The sequence below is a fragment of the Rhinatrema bivittatum genome, chromosome 8 (assembly GCF_901001135.1).
Source record: "Rhinatrema bivittatum chromosome 8, aRhiBiv1.1, whole genome shotgun sequence".
In the NCBI taxonomy this organism is placed as follows: domain Eukaryota; kingdom Metazoa; phylum Chordata; class Amphibia; order Gymnophiona; family Rhinatrematidae; genus Rhinatrema; species Rhinatrema bivittatum.
Window position 1 is genome coordinate 169,916,697 of NC_042622.1, and position 17,448 is coordinate 169,934,144.

The 17,448-nt window shown below is 46.4% G+C and overlaps 1 protein-coding gene across 1 annotated transcript in view; it reads left to right on the forward strand.

The window, feature by feature from the left end:
- The window catches only part of LOC115096548 (transient receptor potential cation channel subfamily V member 1-like), a 47,883-nt gene that overhangs the window by 10,138 nt on the left and 20,297 nt on the right, over positions 1–17,448 (forward strand). The window contains exons 5-6 of the mRNA XM_029611312.1: positions 6,494–6,634; positions 6,890–7,188. Coding sequence (XP_029467172.1) covers positions 6,494–6,634; positions 6,890–7,188 — 440 coding nt within the window. The remainder of the gene's footprint in view (positions 1–6,493; positions 6,635–6,889; positions 7,189–17,448) is intronic.

Genomic DNA, 17,448 nt, shown 5'->3' on the forward strand with positions numbered 1-17,448 from the left:
GTGAGAAACCTGGGTGTGTGTAAGACACAGTATGGGAGTGAGAAGCCCATATATGTAAGATAGAACACGGGAGTGAGAAGCCTGTGTGTTGTGTATGGCATGAGAGAAATTGTTCAGGAAGGTGATTGGTGTGTGTGTCAAAGACTGGTTAGGAGATGATTGGTGTGTGAGAGACAGAAACTGGTCATGGGGATGTGACTGGTATGGTGTGTGTGTGTGAGAAACAGAGAGACTGGTCATGGGCCCTAAGGAAGAGGACCATGAGTATAGAGCTTCAGCCACTACTGCTGCTTCTGGTGTGTGCTATGGCCTGCATGGAAGAGGACAGGAGTAGGAGAGCTGCTGGAGTGGGTAAGTAAAGGTGGCTTTTTAAGTTTATCTTTCTTGATTGACTGCCATTTAAATTATTTAATATTATGTGATGTGTCTGCTTTTTTAAAATATTTTATTGGTGTTTGGAGAATTTTTAATAGTTTTTAATTGTTGGATGTTATTCTGTTCATAACTGTTTTGAAACATTTATTCTGCTTATTAGTATAGTTTTATAATTATTTCTGTGTGGGGATCTATAGCTGCTTGCTAGATCTGTTTTCCTAATAGGAGGTGTATTGGTGTTTAGGGCCTGATTTAATATTTGTAGTGTTGCCTTTTCATAGCTAGGGTTGTTACTGGTTCAGTTCATTCCATAATAGAGGTGTAACTGTGTGCGGATTAGTTTATGTACATACCAGTAACTGCAGATCCTGGGAGTATGTTAGGTCGGTTCTGTGTCTGTTACGGAGATGAGATATTTTACTAGCATGTAAGCATTTGTATCAGTTTTATTTGTTGTGTTTTCTCAAGAGAACATGCATTGGTGGTAAACTGCTGTCTTTTCATAAGTAGGGCTATTGAGCCTGGTAGTAGAAGGAGTTTGAGTTGCTGTTATTGAGATGATACCAGAACCAGAATATCTTTTTTGTAGGGTGAGTTGTATGGGGAATGTCATAATTCTGCTTTACATCCATTATTGTGGGCCAGGGGGGGTTCCCGTGGATGCAAACTGTACTTTTACATCTAGCCCTGTGACGATCATGGGTTCAGTGTGTCATGCATGTGAGAACCATCTGTCAGGTGTGTCCCGACAGAAAAAAGGTTGAGAACCACTGGTCTAGGGGACATTCCCTGGAACTTAAAAGTAGCACATGTAAAACAAATTCGAGAAAACATTATTTCATTCAATGCACAATCAAGCTGTGGAATTAGTTGCCAGTCAAGATATCTAGCATATTGGGCTTTAAAAGGAGTTTGGAAAAGTCCAAAACATATTATTAGCCAGGAAGACCGATGTGATATCTCATCTCAGATCGAATGTTGGTATATAAACAATAATAATAAATAAATAAAGACTTGGGAAAGCCACTGGTTACCCCTGTGAGTGAGCAACAAGAAATGGTTTATCATTCAGGATCAGCTGGGCGCCTGTGACCCGGATTAGCCACTGTTGGGACAGGATTATGGTTTTATATAAATGCAGGCACACACACACACACATGCACACTGCATGCTGTATGAGGCACATATGTGACCCGGATTAGCCACTGTTGGAGACAGAATTCTGGTCTTATGTAAATGCAGGCACACACACCTGCTGCATGAGGCACACTTGAATTTCTGCTTCTTGATCTTCGAGTCAGAATGTGAACCTGGGTACACTTCACAGTATTGCCCATCTCTCACGAGGCGGCTCATTCAGTCTTGCTTTACCTTTGTTGTTGATTTTGATAGACAATACTTACAGAAGACATTGCTCAATTGCTCGAGAAGCCCCTCATTATTGTTATTAGTTTTTTATTATTCTATTTCTTACAACATTGACGGTGTATGCTCTCACGGCCATAATAACATGGCTGAGACAATACAGCTGCAGTGAAAGATTGGATGAAGGGAGTCCCTGCCCTGAAGAGTGTATAATCTAGGTGGGAGGAAAGAAGGGCATGTAATAACAGACACTGCACTGCACAATTTTCTTGGTGTATTCAGAGGGTGGATCCTAGGCACCTCTATGTGCGACTGCATGCTCAGAATGAATGTCTCTATTGTGATTATTAAAAGAATTCCTACTAAACAAACCAGTCTGTTTGTTTTAAGTAAATGACTTTGCGGCTCCTGCATTTCAATTACTATTTTGGTTGAAAGTTTTTCCAAGTAGCTCTGTGCTCTCCTCCTTCACCCCAAGCAGAGCTGCGCCCTGAGATTGCATCTTGTACAAACTATGGGCTCCTTTAACCCCTGGCTGTTTGGACCTCCAGGGGACAAACAGTGGCCAAGATCAAGTATTACTGAATATCTACAGTCTCAAAAGGGAATATCCGATCGCCATCCACTGTTTTTTTAAATTCTTTAAAAGGTTTTCTGGAAGTCCCGACATAAGGATATTTGGAGTGCGCTGGAGACAGAATCTGTCAGTACGTTCCATTACTGGGATCCCTCCATCTCCACCTCTGCCAACAAGCAGTGATTCACCTATCTAAATATGTCATTATATACACCTCTCTGAGGCCTTCACCCCAAACAGATTCCCTCTCGCTCAAAGAGGGAGTAAATCAAAAGGGGTCCCTGCTGCCTGTGCAGCACCAATAATTCCTTTGGGAGAAAAAAAAATGGTTTTTCTTTTCTTATCCTGTTATACAAAATTATGCTGAAAAAGTCTCCGGGAAAAATTGCAAAAAAGTTCAATTTGGAACCATTTATTACCCTTTTATAGAGATGATACAGCCCTTGTCTGTTGGAAAACACCATTGACAATCCCTGCCATCATGCACAGTCATCTCACAAGAATACACAAATACTCCCCTTCCCTTCCTCCCTCCCAGCTCTCTCCATTCACAATCATTCTCACAAGAGTACACACATAACCCATTCCCTTCCTCCTTCCCAGCTCTCTCCATTCACAATCATTCTCACAAGAGTACACACATACCCCATTCCCTTCCTCCCTCCCAGCTCTCTCCATTCACAATCATTCTCACAAGAGTACACACATAACCCATTCCCTTCCCTTCCTCCCTCCCAGCTCTCTCCATTCACAATCATTCTCACAAGAGTACATACATAACCCATTCCCTTCCTCCTTCCCAGCTCTCTCCATTCACAATCATTCTCACAAGAATATACACGTCCCCCCTCTGCCTTGCTCACTCCTCGATCTCTCCACTCTCGCTCTACTCACAATCACTCACACAAGAATACAAACATACACCCCTTCCCTTCCTCCCTCCTGGTTCTCTCCACTCACAATCACTCTCACAAGAATGTTCACATGTTCCCCCCTTCCTTGCTTCTAGATCTGTCTACTCACAGTCACTCATACAAGAATACAAACATGTCCCTCCCCCTTTCTTTCCTCCCTCTCGGCTCTCTCCACGCACAGTCACTCTCTCACACGTGTTCCTCCTCCCTCCTGGTCTCCCCAGTCATAATCACTCTCACAAGAACACATGCATGTCTCCCCCTCCTCCCTCCCAGCTCTCTCCATTCACAATCACTCTCACAAGAATACACACATGTCCCTCCCCCTTCCCTTCCTCCCACCTGGCTCTCTCCATACACAGTCACTCTTTCACACACATGTCCCTCCTCCCTTCTGGTTCTCTTCACTCATAATCACTCTCACAAGAACACACACATGTCTCCTCCCTCCTCATTCCAGGTTCTTTCCACTCACAATCACTCTTACAAGAATATACACATGTCCCCCACTTCCTCACTCCTAGACCTTTCTACTTACAGTCACTCACACAAGAATACACACATGTCCCTCCCCCTTCCTCTCCTTCTTCCTGGCTCTTTCCATGCACAGTCACTCTCTCACACATGTTCCCCGCCCTGCTGGTTCTCTCAACTCATAATCACTCTCACAAGAACACACATGTCTCTCCCTCTCCTCTCTCCTGGCTCTCTCCATTCACAATCTCTCTCACAAGAATACACACATGCCCACCTTCCCTTCCTTCCTCCCAGCTCTCTCCACTCACAATCACTTTCATACACATGCCCCCCACTTCCTCCTGGCTCTCCACTCACAGTCACTCTCACACATATGCCCCCTCCCTTCTGGTTCTCTTTACTCACAAGAATATACACATGTCCCTCCTCCTTCCCTTCCTCCCTCCATTCACAATCACTCTCACAAGAATACACACATGCGCCTCCCCCTCTCCTCATTCTTGGCTCTCTCCATTCACAATCACTCTCAGAAGAATACACACATGTCCCTCCTCCTCTTTCTTTCCTCCCTCCTGGCTCTTTCCATGCACAGTCACTCTCTCACACATGTACCCCATCCCTTCTGGTTCTCTCCACTCATAATCACTCTCATAAGAACACACATATGTCCCTCCCCTTCCTCACTCTTGGCTCTCTCCACTCACAATCACTCTCACAACAATATATACGTCCCCCCCCCCTTCCTCACTCCTAGATCTCTCTACTCACAGTCACTCACACAAGAATACTGTTATGCCTGTCGGTTGCAGACGGCTGCGACCTCTCATGCTCAACTCTTTTTTTCCCTCGCTCCATCAAGTCTGGGCAGAATGGCGGTCTCTGCCGATCCCCGCCGACCTCTCCGGTGTTCCCGGGACGGCGTGGGTGCTGCCCACCGCCATCTTGGATCTGGAATTACCTAGGCGCTCGTGCGCTTGCAAGGGCCTCCTTTGAAGACGTCATGGCGGGAAACCTCGGGGGCGTCCCCTCCCGATGGCGTCAACCCGCTTGGGTATTTAATCCGACCAGCCCTTGCCTTCTTTGAGTTAGCAAGGAGTTCTCTCTTGCTGAATTCTCCTCATTCAAGGACGTCCTGTTCCTGACTTGGTTTTGGCATCTAAACGCTCTGAGTACCCGCTCCTCGGGGTCTCCCCTGTGTTCCCAGCTATCCGCTCCTCGGAGGGCCTATCTGCCTGACTACAACGACCTGCTTCTCAGGTCTTTCTCTTTCTCCAGGAACCATCTATTGTGAGCATCTCTACTGACTTCTTCTTTATGAACTGTACTGAGGATTCCACGCGGTGTATCCCGAACCCCGGGCCACTACCGTCTTTCTTCAATAAGAAGTCATTCAGCTTTCCTGCTCTGCAAAATATCTACACATCAACTACGGGAGCCACTTCCGGGTTCCGGCATTTCTACCAGTTCTTCAACATCTACTGTACGGACATTCCCAGCATACCCCGCTCTGCGGACCACTACCGGATCTGTGTTCCTGAGGTGCCTACACTCGTCAGAGGGGATCCCCGGTGTACCCCACACTGTGGGACACTACCGGATCTTCTCATCTGTGGCCTCACTCTGGGCATTTCCCATTGCTCAGGACTGTACTACTACATCTGCATTTCTGTGGACATTACTGTTTCCTTTATCTATAATAAAGGCTCCACTTCTAGCTGTGTACCACGCCACTGAGACTGTGCCTGCTGACAGTGAGGCTCACAGGGCTCCTCCCTGTGGGTGGAGACACCTCTCATCTCAGCCCAGGGTTCACATTCTTACATAAATATAGCAAATACACTATTGGGACCAGCACTGTACACATGTCCTCAAACACAACTTTCATGCACATGCACCCCTGTATCCGGGAAGAACTACATGGGAAACCAAATGTCAGATAGAAAGAGCAGTATTTATCAATAAAAACGTAGCATAATAGCGAACTGTATGATGCAATACAAAAGAGAGGGAATCCCTATGCAAAGCAAATGTGTGCAGCTGAAAAGTTTGTTTTGCTTTGTTTCATTTTTTGTTTTGTCACATATTCATTTAATTTACTGCATATTAATTGTAATTGCATGCACTGAAAGGAACAAAAGCAATCCAGAATTCCTGAGACTAGTGGCAGCAAGGGGTGAGGCTCCCATTGCACTTTTTACAGGTTTAAAAATGCTTTAAAACATTTTTCTTTCTGAGTGCACTCAGACTGTGAATATCAGCTGTGACCAAGTAATAGGAACCTCTCATACATTTTCCAAGCTGCTAGGAATTCATCTTCTTGCTCCATAAAAGATTTAATGCATGATGATGTCAGTAATATCTGAATTCTGTCTCCACCTCTTTGAGCCCATTCCATTCCATTAGGTCTGAGTAATCCCTTCCCTGTTGGGAGAGCCACAAGAAGTAATTAAGAAACAGATAATGGCAATGCAATGAAGAGAATAGCATAAGCCTGTATGGCAAGAGTCTAGCTTGGCACAACACATTATAGCACAACACAGCACTTTTACAGCTCAACAACTGTAACAACTGATTCAGGTCTAAAAAACCCTGAGGCATTCCAGGATGAGAGCCTGAATATCCTTTGCACCAAGGCTCTGTCCACTGGGTGACCCAGTGTTTTTCAGCTCAGACTCCTGTGCTGTACCTGCGCTCATGAATTTGAGAGATCCTCCAACACTGGCAGTTCTTGTGGGACTTTGACTCCAGAAGTAATTTGCCCTTCTGATTTCTGCTGTCTCCCCAGGCCAGACAGCTCTGCACATCGCTGTAGAGAGACGGAACCTGGATCTGGTGAAACTGCTGATGGAGAACGGAGCAGATGTTCATATGAAAGCAGACGGAGACTTCTTCAAACCAAAGAAAAAGGGCATTGGCTTTTATTTTGGTATGTCATCACCACAGAATCAGCAGCTGGCTCAGGATCAGTGTATTTGAATGGTGTCAGTGCTGGGATCCTGCTGCTTGCTGAATTCCTAAACACCTTATGTATCTTTAACTAGTCCAAGTGGCATCCAGCAGCCTTAGTGTCTGAGAAAATATCATGACTAGGATAATATCAAAGTTCTGCATGATATTTTATAACTGTACAGCACCAGAGAATCACTTCTCTTATCAGTCTAAATCCTTTCCTGTTTTCTAGGAGAACTTCCTCTCTCCTTGGCTGCCTGCACCAACCAACCTCACATAGTCAGCTTCCTACTGGAGAACCCTTACCGAAGAGCTGACCTTGCCGCCCGGGATTCCCAGGGTAACACAGTCCTCCATGCCCTGGTGATGGTAGCTGATGACACAGAAGAAAACACCAGGTTTATAACCAGGATGTACGATGACATCTTAAAGTCGGCTGCAAAACTGTACCCAACACTGAAGTTGGAGGAGATAGCAAACTGGAAAGGGTTAACACCACTGAAGCTGGCAGCAAAGTCAGGAAAAATAGAGGTGAGTAAAACTGTTGGAGCCATTTTCAGGCCAGGTTCAGCGATCATTGAAGCTCTGCACATATGAACACAGATCTGCCATTCAGTCAGAAGACACCAAATATAAGTTTAGTCAGCCTAGTTTGCCAACCAGTCCTAGAGATATGATGTGCTCTGTCTCCTCCCTGCATCCATCCCCTAAACCCTTCAGCTCTAAAGATGACAAGCTTATGTCCCTATGCTCCTCCCATGAGCCTTCCAGTCTTAAATGTGATGGGCTGTGTATCCTTCTACACCCATCTCCTAAGCCCTCCAGCTATAAATATCAAAGGCTCTGTATACCTGTGCTCGTCCCATGAACCCACCAGTCCTAGAGATAAATTCTGTATCCCCGTACCCTCCGGTCCTAGAGGTGATAAGCTCTGTATCCCCGCACCCTCCGGTCCTAGAGGTGATAAGCTCTGTATCCCCGCACCCTCCGGTCCTAGAGGTGATAAGCTCTGTATCCCCGCATCCTCCGGTCCTAGAGGTGATAAGCTCTGTATCCCCGCACCCTCCGGTCCTAGAGGTGATAAATTCTGTATCCCCGCACCCTCCGGTCCTAGAGGTGATAAGCTCTGTATCCCCGCACCCTCCGGTCCTAGAGGTGATAAGCTCTGTATCCCCGCACCCTCCGGTCCTAGAGGTGATAAGCTCTGTATTCCTGTGCCCTCCAGTCCTAGAGGTGATAAGCTCTGTATCCCCGCACCCTCCGGTCCTAGAGGTGATAAGCTCTGTATCCCTGCACCCTCCGGACCTAGAGGTGATAAGCTCTGTATCCCCGCACCCTCCGGTCCTAGAGGTGATAAGCTCTGTATCCCCGCACCCTCCGGTCCTAGAGGTGATAAGCTCTGTATTCCTGTGCCCTCCAGTCCTAGAGGTGATAAGCTCTGTATCACTGTGCCCTATCTCTAGTCCTAGATGTGATAGGCTCTGTAGTATTTGATTTATATTCCACTTTTTCAGGCACTGCAAAGTAGATTACATTCAGTACTGTAGGCATTTCCCTATCCCCAGAAGGCTTAGAATCTAAGTTTGTACCTGAGGCAACGGAGGGTAAAGAGACTTGCCAAAGGTCACAAGGAGTGGTAGTGGGATTTGAACCCTGTTTTTAGCCCACTGTGCTAACCACTAGGCTACTTCTCAACTGTGCCGATTGCCTGAGCCCTCCAGTCTTAGAACCGACTGAATCTGTATCCTTGTGCCAATCACTTCAACTATGAAGCCTCCTCAAGGTCCTTCTTAAAATAAAGCAAACTGGAGTTACAGGGAAGCTAATTCATTACAGCAGTGATATTTAACATTTTATACTGGATGGTTGGAGGGACAGGTAAGAACATAAGAAATGTCATGCTGGGTTAGACCAAGGTCCATCAGGCCCAGCATTCTGTCTCCGACATTGGCCAGTCTGAGCACGAGTACCCATCATCTCCATAATGGATTTGTTTCTTGTATCACTCTCCCAGGGATAAGCGCTGGCTTTCCCAAGGCTGTCTGGCTAATAACTCTTATGTTTTACAGCAGGAACTTGTCTAGTCCTCTTTTGAACCCCACTAGCAGGTAGATTTTAAAAGCATTGTTCACACAAAAACAACCCCATCCTCACATATGTGGGCTGTGTGCATAAATCCTGAATTTTGAAAGGCTGACCATGGCAACATGCACAGGTCCTGGTGAGGCACAAGTCTGGAGATTTTGACAGTGGGGGTGGGGGAGGGAGGGAGAGAGACAGAGAGATTCTTTTAAAGAGACAATCTGACACTATATATTAGGGATTTGCATTCGTTTGCGACAAAATAGGAAATATAGATGATATTTCCTATTTTGTTGCATTTCGGAGGGCTGACGAAAAGATAGGAAAACCCATGAAATTTTGTGCGATTCTCTTATTGTTTTTTGGGGAGGAGAAAGGGCACATTAAAAAAAACTCCAAAAAAACCCAATCCCACCCCAACCCTTCAAATTTAATTAATTGCAACCCCCCCAAGACTTGCCTGAACCCCCCCCCCCAAAGACTTACCGAAAGTCCCTGGTATTCCAGCGGGGTCCCGGGAGCGATCTCCCCCTCTCGGACCATCAGCTGCTACTAATCAAAATGGCGCCGATGGCCCTTTGCCCTTACCATGTGACAGGCTATCGGTGCCATTGGTCAGCCCCTGTCACAAGGTAGGAGCAATGGATGGTCCATGCTATTTGCTCCCACCATGTGACAGACAGGGCCAATGGCACCGATAGCCCCTGTCACATGGTAAGAGCAAAGGGCCACAGCGCCATTTTGTTTACTGGTAGCTGATGGCCTGAGAGCGGGAGATCGCTCCCGGGACCCTCGCTGGACCACCCGGGACTTTTGGTACGTTTTGGAGGGGTTGTAATTAATTAAATCTGAAGGGTTGGGGTGGGGGTTTTTTTTCGGTTGTCCCGAACCGAAAAAAAACTCAGCCCGAACCGCGGTAAACGAAATTTCCCGCAGTGGGCCGATAACGAAGGCTGAACCAAAAGGTTCGGCTGAATCACATCTCTACTATATATATCCCACTGTAAGAGGGTGGGGGTTTTTTTTTTGGGGGGGGGGAGGGCAGTGTTACAAGGGTCTACAGACCCTTGTGCCCTAAGCAGACCAATATAACACTGCCCCCTCCCCAAAACCCCACCCTGAGTTGAAAGTGCCCCTCTTATAGTGGATATAGATAGAGTGTCAGATTGGCTCTTTAAAAGAGTCTCTCTCTCTCCCCATCTCCAGCCAGTCACATGTGTGTAAAGGCTCCACACACACCTTTTAAAAGTTAGCTGTCTTGACCACATCCTCTGGCAGCGGATTTTGCAGTGAGTGAAAAAATACTTGCTATGATTTATTATAAATCTGCCAGTTGCTAGTTTCATGGCATGTCTCCTAGTCCTAGTGCTGTTTGAAAGTGTAGAGTAACCACTCCCTATTTACCAGTTCCACCCCACTCTTGATTTATAAATCTCAATCATATCCCCTCTCAACCATCTCTTCACCAAACTGAAGAGCCATAATCTGTTTAGCCTCTCTCCATAAGGGAGCTTTTCCATTCCCTTTATTATTATTTTTTCACCCTTCTCTATACCTTTTCTGTGTCCGCTCTGGCTTTCTTGAGATGGGGCGACCAGAACTGCACACAATACTCGAGTTACGGTCGCACCATGGATTTATTCAGAGGCATTATGATATTCTCAGTTTTATTCTTTATTCCTTTCCTAATAATTCCTAACATTCTATTTGCCTTTTTCACCCCCGTTGCACACTGAGCTGAAGATTTCAAGGTATTGTCCACAAGGACTCCAGGGTCCTTTCCCGGGTGACTCCTAACATGGAATCCAGCATCATGTACCTGTACAGATGAGATTATTCTTCCCTACCTGCATTCTTTTCACTTGTCCATGTTAAATTGCATCTGCCATTTAGAAGCCCAGTTTCCTAGTCTCCCCAGGTCCTTCCACAGTTCCTCACAATCCGCTACCATTTTAACGACTTAAAACAATTTTGTGTCATTTGCAAATTTGGCCACCTCACTTGTTGTTCCTTTCTCCAGGTCATTTATAAATATGCTAAATAGCACAGATCCCAGTACAGACCCCTGGGGCACTCCACTAACAACACTTCTCCATTTGTAAAACTGACCATGTAGTCCTAGCCTCTGTTTCCTGTCTTTCATCCAGTTACCAATCCACAATAGGACATTGACTCCGATCCCATAATGTCCCAATTTCCTGAGAAGTCTCTCATGAGGGACTTTGGCAAATGTCTTCTGAAAATCCAAATACACTATATCAACCAGCTCACCTTTATCTGCACGCTTATTTACACCTTCAAAAAAAATCTAGTAAAATGGTAAGGCAAGACTTCCCTTTGCAAAACCCATGTTGATACTCCCCATTAAAACATGTTTATTTATGTGGTCAGTAATTTTGTTATTAAGAATAGCTTTGGCCATTTTGCCTGGCACAGATATTGGGCTCACCAAGCTATAGTTTCCCAGATCACACCTGGGGCCCTTTTTGAAAATTGGCATCACATTGGCCACTCTTCAGTCTTCTGTTTTAAATGATAGCTTGCAAAGCACCAGAAACAGGTCTGCAATTTCATTTTATAGGTCCTTCAGAACTCTGGGGTGAATACCATCTGGTCCCAGTGATTTGTTATTCTTTAGCCTGTCAATTTGAGTTGTTATGCCCTCCAGTTTAATAGTGATTCCATCTGGTCACTCAGAGTCATCACCATCAAAAAATGTTTCCAGTGTGAGTATGACTCTGACATCCTCCTCAGTAAAGACAAAGGCAAAGAATTCCTTTAGTTTTTCTGCTACAGTATTTCCTTCTCCTTCTTGATCACCCCTTTTACCCCTCGGTCATCTAAAAGCCCAGCTGACATCCTCACAGACGTTTTGCTTCAAATCTACTTGAAAAAGGTTTTATTTCCTTTTTAGTTTAAGTTCTTCTTTAATGCTCCTGATGTTTTCCTAAATTCTCTCTCTCCAATATTACTTTGAAATATATGAAAGAATTGTTTCGTTTGGTGAATGATTTAAATAATTTGAAATATATTGCTTATTTGTAAACGTTCATTAATTACTGTACAAAGGTTTCTTTGTCATGCACTTGAAAATTCAATAAATAAATAATTAAAAAAAAAAAAAAAAGAAAAAGGTTTTATTGAGATCTATATTCAAAAGCTATTTAGATGGATAAGTCAAAAGTTATCCATCTAAATAGCAAATGTGGCATATTCAGCCACTTATCCAGCTAAAGTATAGCTATATAAAAAAAGGGGTTTTCAGGGGCATTCTGCGAAGGAGTTGAGTTATCCGGCAAACTTAGTCGAATGTTGCATGTATCCAGTTAAGTTAACCAGATAACTTTAGCCCTGCATCGAGCAGTTCTAAAGTTATCCAGCCATGTGTGACTGGATAACTTACTACTTAATTGGATATCTTTAAATGATATCCAGCTAAGTAGTACTGTCATAAAAATAGAAAAGCTATCAAATATAGGAGATTCTGGGGTAATCCCCTTCCTCCTCCCCGACAATATCATATAAAGACCCTGTTGGGCTGTACTCTTCTGACACCCCCCAAAAACGTTTTTATGGAGCCGAGGCTACCTGTCCCGTTTTTTTTTTTTTTAAACCAATTTTTTTTTTTTTTATTATCTGTTTAATGCACAATAACAAAGTTAAGGTATTACAAATCCATCCTTATTTCAGTTAAAGCAATAATTGGTATGTTCTGTATAAATGACACATCAATTACAGCATTGTACTGTACATAAGCATACAACAAACATAAGTGTGACAACTCAAAAGGATAACATATTGTGTTCAGTGTGTTATTTAATTTTGAACCCCATGTCCCCTTCCAAAAAGATTCCCTCCACCCTGCCCCCCTCCCTTGTGATGCCTATTGTGGTATCCAGCTCTTGATCTGGTGTCAATGTGTTTGTGGCTGTGCTCATATTCACCTTGTGAAGAAGTTCAAGATCTTATTCTGGGTCTCAGTCTGGGTGTTTCATCACTCAATGTATGGTGCCCATGATCCTTCGAATTTAGGTAGGGAGTCATGTATAAGAGTGGTGAGTCTATACATAGTATAAAGATTGGCAACCCTGATTTTAATATGAGATTTCTGAGGTATCTCATTTTTTCCTAGCGTGTATCCAGATGGACTCAGGACCAATGGGTTATGTCCTCCCCTGCTAGCAGATGGAGATAGAGTCAGGATTCAAAGCTGATGTCACCCTAGATACACCCCTGCAGTGATCTCAGCCATTCAGTATCTCTCCTTCTCCTAGGAGATGTGGCTTGTGCCTTCCCTATCGGGAATACAGTACTCTTTAGAAGAGGAAATTTTACCATTAAATTGGAGAAAGACTGAGCCCCGCTCTCCTGCTGTGATACCTAATGGTCCCTCTCCCAAATGAGAATTCCTGAGGTGATTTCCGAGATCCCTCAGAGGTTTGCCTTGGTCCGGTAGCTGGTTCCTGACTTGGACTTTGCTGCTGAAGCAGCTGAAAGGCAGCGGGTGCAAGAAGCCGAAAGCAGCGGTGACGGCCTATGCCCTTTCTCCCTGCAGCCGGAGACTATCTCTGTACTCAGCCGGTAAGCGCTGAGCCCAGGTAAGTAAAGAACTCCTCTGATTCAGAGACGTGGAAGGGCTTCAGTAAGTCTTTCCTCCGGTCTCCTTACTCTGCACGCCGTTCTGATAACGTTCCTGATTCCGTTAGGGCGAGGCTAGGGGGTTTCCGAGTCGGTTGAGTGGCCCCCCGATGGGCTAGGCCCCGCTTCAGACTCGGTGGACATTCCACGTGGCAGGCCATGGCGGCGCCATCTTGCACGCGATTTGGTGTGGCACCATTTCCCCCCATGCGTGGTGCGGGCTGACCCTGTTGTGCGCCTAACGCGTACATAAGTGGGTGCACACCTGTGCGCATAACTGCATGCATACCTGCGTACATAAGTACACGGATATATTTGCGCACAACCGGACGCTTATACTTACGCGCGTCGGGGTGGATTTATGCGCACTTGAGCTCACGTGCTAACTGGCCAAACACACAAGCTCTGGCAACTATGGGTCCAGCAACAAAGAAGCACAAGCGACACACCCTTTGTGCTGCCTGCCATATTAGGGCTGCACAGTCTGACCTAGAATCCTTCCTGTGTCAGCTCTTTGCGGAAGCCCAGGGAGGGCTGGACTCTCAGAACTTCTGCAAGTCCGGCCCCACCGAGTCAGAGGATGGGTCAGCCACGACCTTATCTGGTAGCACCCCGGATCTGAGCAATCCCGGGGCTGCATCCTCCCCAGGAGAGGGCAGTTCATTGGCCTGTATTCCAGTTCCTCCTGGTATAGGTTTGGACCCAGTTACCTTTTCTTGGGTGGAATTCTTTCAGGGCCTTCAAGCTGTTGTTCAGGCACAGTCAGCTGCTGCCCTTGTCCGGTCTGAGCTCCAGCTGGGAAGGCCTCATCCTCCCAGCCCTATCAGCATGCCTTGGGACATGCCTCGCCTCACCAAGTGTATCCCTGAAAGGGACCCAGACAACACAGATGATGATGGGGATGCAGACTCATTGGAGGTCGGGGATCCTCCACGCCTGGAGCCATACTGGACCATGTTACATTTTTTTCCACAGAGATTAATTGTCGGCCCTGGTCTCCCAGACCATTAAGACTCTGAGAGTTCCTGGCACAGATCCTATGTTGGAACCAAAGAGGAATCCAGTGCTATTTCCTGATGCTGGAAGCCATCCAGGAGTTGATTGACCTGGAGTGGGATGCCCTGGAAGCCGGTTTTAAATGAGGTGGGCTTTGGAGGCCTTGTACCCTTTGGACTCGAAAGCCAAAGAACGCCTGTGTTTCCCAAAAGTGGATGCCCTGCTCTGCGCTGTCTCGAAATGAACAACTATCCCAGTAGAGAGAGGAGTGGCCTTGAAGGATGCAAACAATAGGCGGTTGGAGTCCATCCTTAAGAAGGCCTTTGATGTGACGGCAATGACACTGCAGATCGCTTCCTGTTATGCCCTGGTAGCTCATTTGTGTCTGCTTCTCTCAAGAAAGGCAGATAGCTCAGTTGCGCTTCCCAGAAAGGCGATGGAGCCTGCTGTGGCCTTCCTAGTGGATGCAAGATCTGACCTAGTGCATACCTCGGCCAGAGGAGTAGCCTCAGTGGTAGCAGAAAGAAGACAGCTATGGCTGCAAAATTGGTCAGTGGACGTGATCTTTAAGGCAAACCTCACAAAGATGCCCTTTAAGGGATCCCTTCTATTCTGAAGCGAATTGGAAAATCTAGCCAGTAAGCGAGGTGAATCTCCAGTGCCTCGGCTATTGGAAGATAAGAAAAAGAGGTCACAGTACCCCTCGCCCATGAGGGGTCAGGCCAGGGGCTCCCAGCACTTCCGGCCCTACAGAAAGTCATCATTTCAGACATCTTGACCCTCGGGAAGGTCTCAATCCTTTCAGAGCCGACAACCAAAAAGAGGAACTGGTTCAGGCTCAGGTTAGACCCGAACCTCCCAATGAAGTTTGGCTGACTCATCCATGGGACGCGGAGATAGGGGGCAGACTATCCCTCTTCTATCAGAGGTGGGTTGAGATCACGTCAGACAAATGGGTACTGGACATCATATGAGAAGGATATGCTCTAGAATTTCGCAGCATCCCTCGGGACATGTTCATGATATCACATTATCACTCCCAACACAAAAAACTGGCAGTAGAATCCACGTAGATCAGGCTCCTCAGTTTGAGGGCTATAACCCCGGTATCTATTTCATTGTACCCAAGCAGGAGTGTTCATTTTGCCCCTTCCTGGATCTCAAGAGCATCAATCGTCATCTGCAGGTAATTCACTTCCGCATGGAAACTCTTTGCTCTGTCATAATGGCCATACAACCAGGAGATTCTTAACATTCCTGGACCTCTGAGGCCTACCTTCATATCCCAATCCATCAAGACCACCAGTGTTTCCTACGCTTTGCAATAGTAGGCCACCATTATCAGTTCCAGGCATTACCCTTCGGCCTGGCAACCGCCCCCAGAACATTCTCCAAAATTATGGTGGTCGTAGCGGCGACACTGAGGAAAGAAGTGATCTTGGTGCACCGTTACTTAGACGACTGGCTTATCCGGATAAATTCATTGGAAGAGAGTCTCCAGGTGACCAGCAGGTTCAGGTCCCTGCTTTAGGAACTCAGTTGGGTCATGAACATGGATAAGAGCAGTCTCAAGCCCTCCTAGTCTTTAGAGTACCTGGGAGTCCAGTTCGACACCAAGCAGGACAAGGTCTTCCTCCCTCCCTTGAGGATAAGGAAACTGATGTGCCAAGTGTGTTTGGTTGATGAACACAATATGCCCAGGGAATGGCGCTATTTCTAGGTCCTCAGCCTGATGGCGACAATCCTGGAGGTAGTACCATGGGCAAGGGCACACATGTGGCTACTCCAACACTCCCTGCTGTCACATTGGAACCCACTGTCTCGATTCGCCTCCACCTACTGATGGAAATATGTCATCAGCTCCAGTGGTAGCTACAGGAAGTGCATCTAGGCAAGGGTGTAAGCCTGTCCTCACCAAACTGACTAGTTCTCACGATGGACGCAAGCCTCTGATGGTGGGGAGCCCATTGTCAGGAATTGATAATCTAGGAGCAATGGACCAAGGAATAGGCGTGCTGGAACATAAACCTCCTGGAAGCTTGAGCTGTCAGATTAGCGTGTCTGCAATTTAGCCACAGGCTCCAGGGACAAGCAGTCCATGTGATAATGGACAACGCAACAACGGTAGCCTACATCAACCGCCAGGGAGGAACCAAAAGCCACCAAGTGTCTCTGGAGATAGACCCCCTTATGGAATGGGTGGAGTTAAATCTACAAGGGATCTCGGCCTCCTACATCATGGGAAAAGACAATGTCAGAGCAGACTTTCCCAGCAGGGAGAGTCTGGATCCAGGGGAATGGGCATTATTGAGCAGAGCCTACCAGTTCTTATTAGATTGCTGGGGCCTCCCATCCATTAACCTACTGACCACATCTTACAATGCAAAGATCCCCTGATTCGTCAGTCGCAGAAGAGATCAGCACTCCCATGGGTTCGACGCCCTTGTCTAGACCTGGCCAGAGGAGGACTTACTATACGCCTTCCTTCAGTGGCCTCTGCTAGGCAAGGTCAATCGCAAGATCGAACACCACAGAGTATTAATCCTTCTGGTGGCCCCGGATTAGCCCAGACACTCGTGGTATGCAGATATGAGGAGGCTTCTGGTGGAGAGCCCCCGATGCCTCCCCCTGCACAGGGACCTTCTCCAACAAGGTCCGATTCTTCACGAGGACCCAACTCAGTTTTGTCTTACAGTCTGGCTCTTGAGAGGGCTTGCCTGACAAAATGTGGATATTTGGCAGCTGTAATTGCCACCTTGCTCCGCCCGCAGAAGTTCTCGATGTCCCTGGCGTACATGTGGACCGTCCCTTTCTTCTTGCCATAGGTAGTCTCGGAGTTTTACCTGAACCAGTCCATTTCCTTACCGTCCCTAGATAGACACAAGGACTTGGAAGACTACCACCTCCTATGCCACTTAAACATCAGTAAGCTGTTAGTACGGTATGTAGAGCATACAGAACTGGTGCCCAAGATGAATGATTCCATCCAGGCAAGTTGGCCCGCCCCCTGAATCCAACCCAGTACCTGAAAAGATCATACAGTGCACATATATGTACTTATGTTCTTTAGCGATA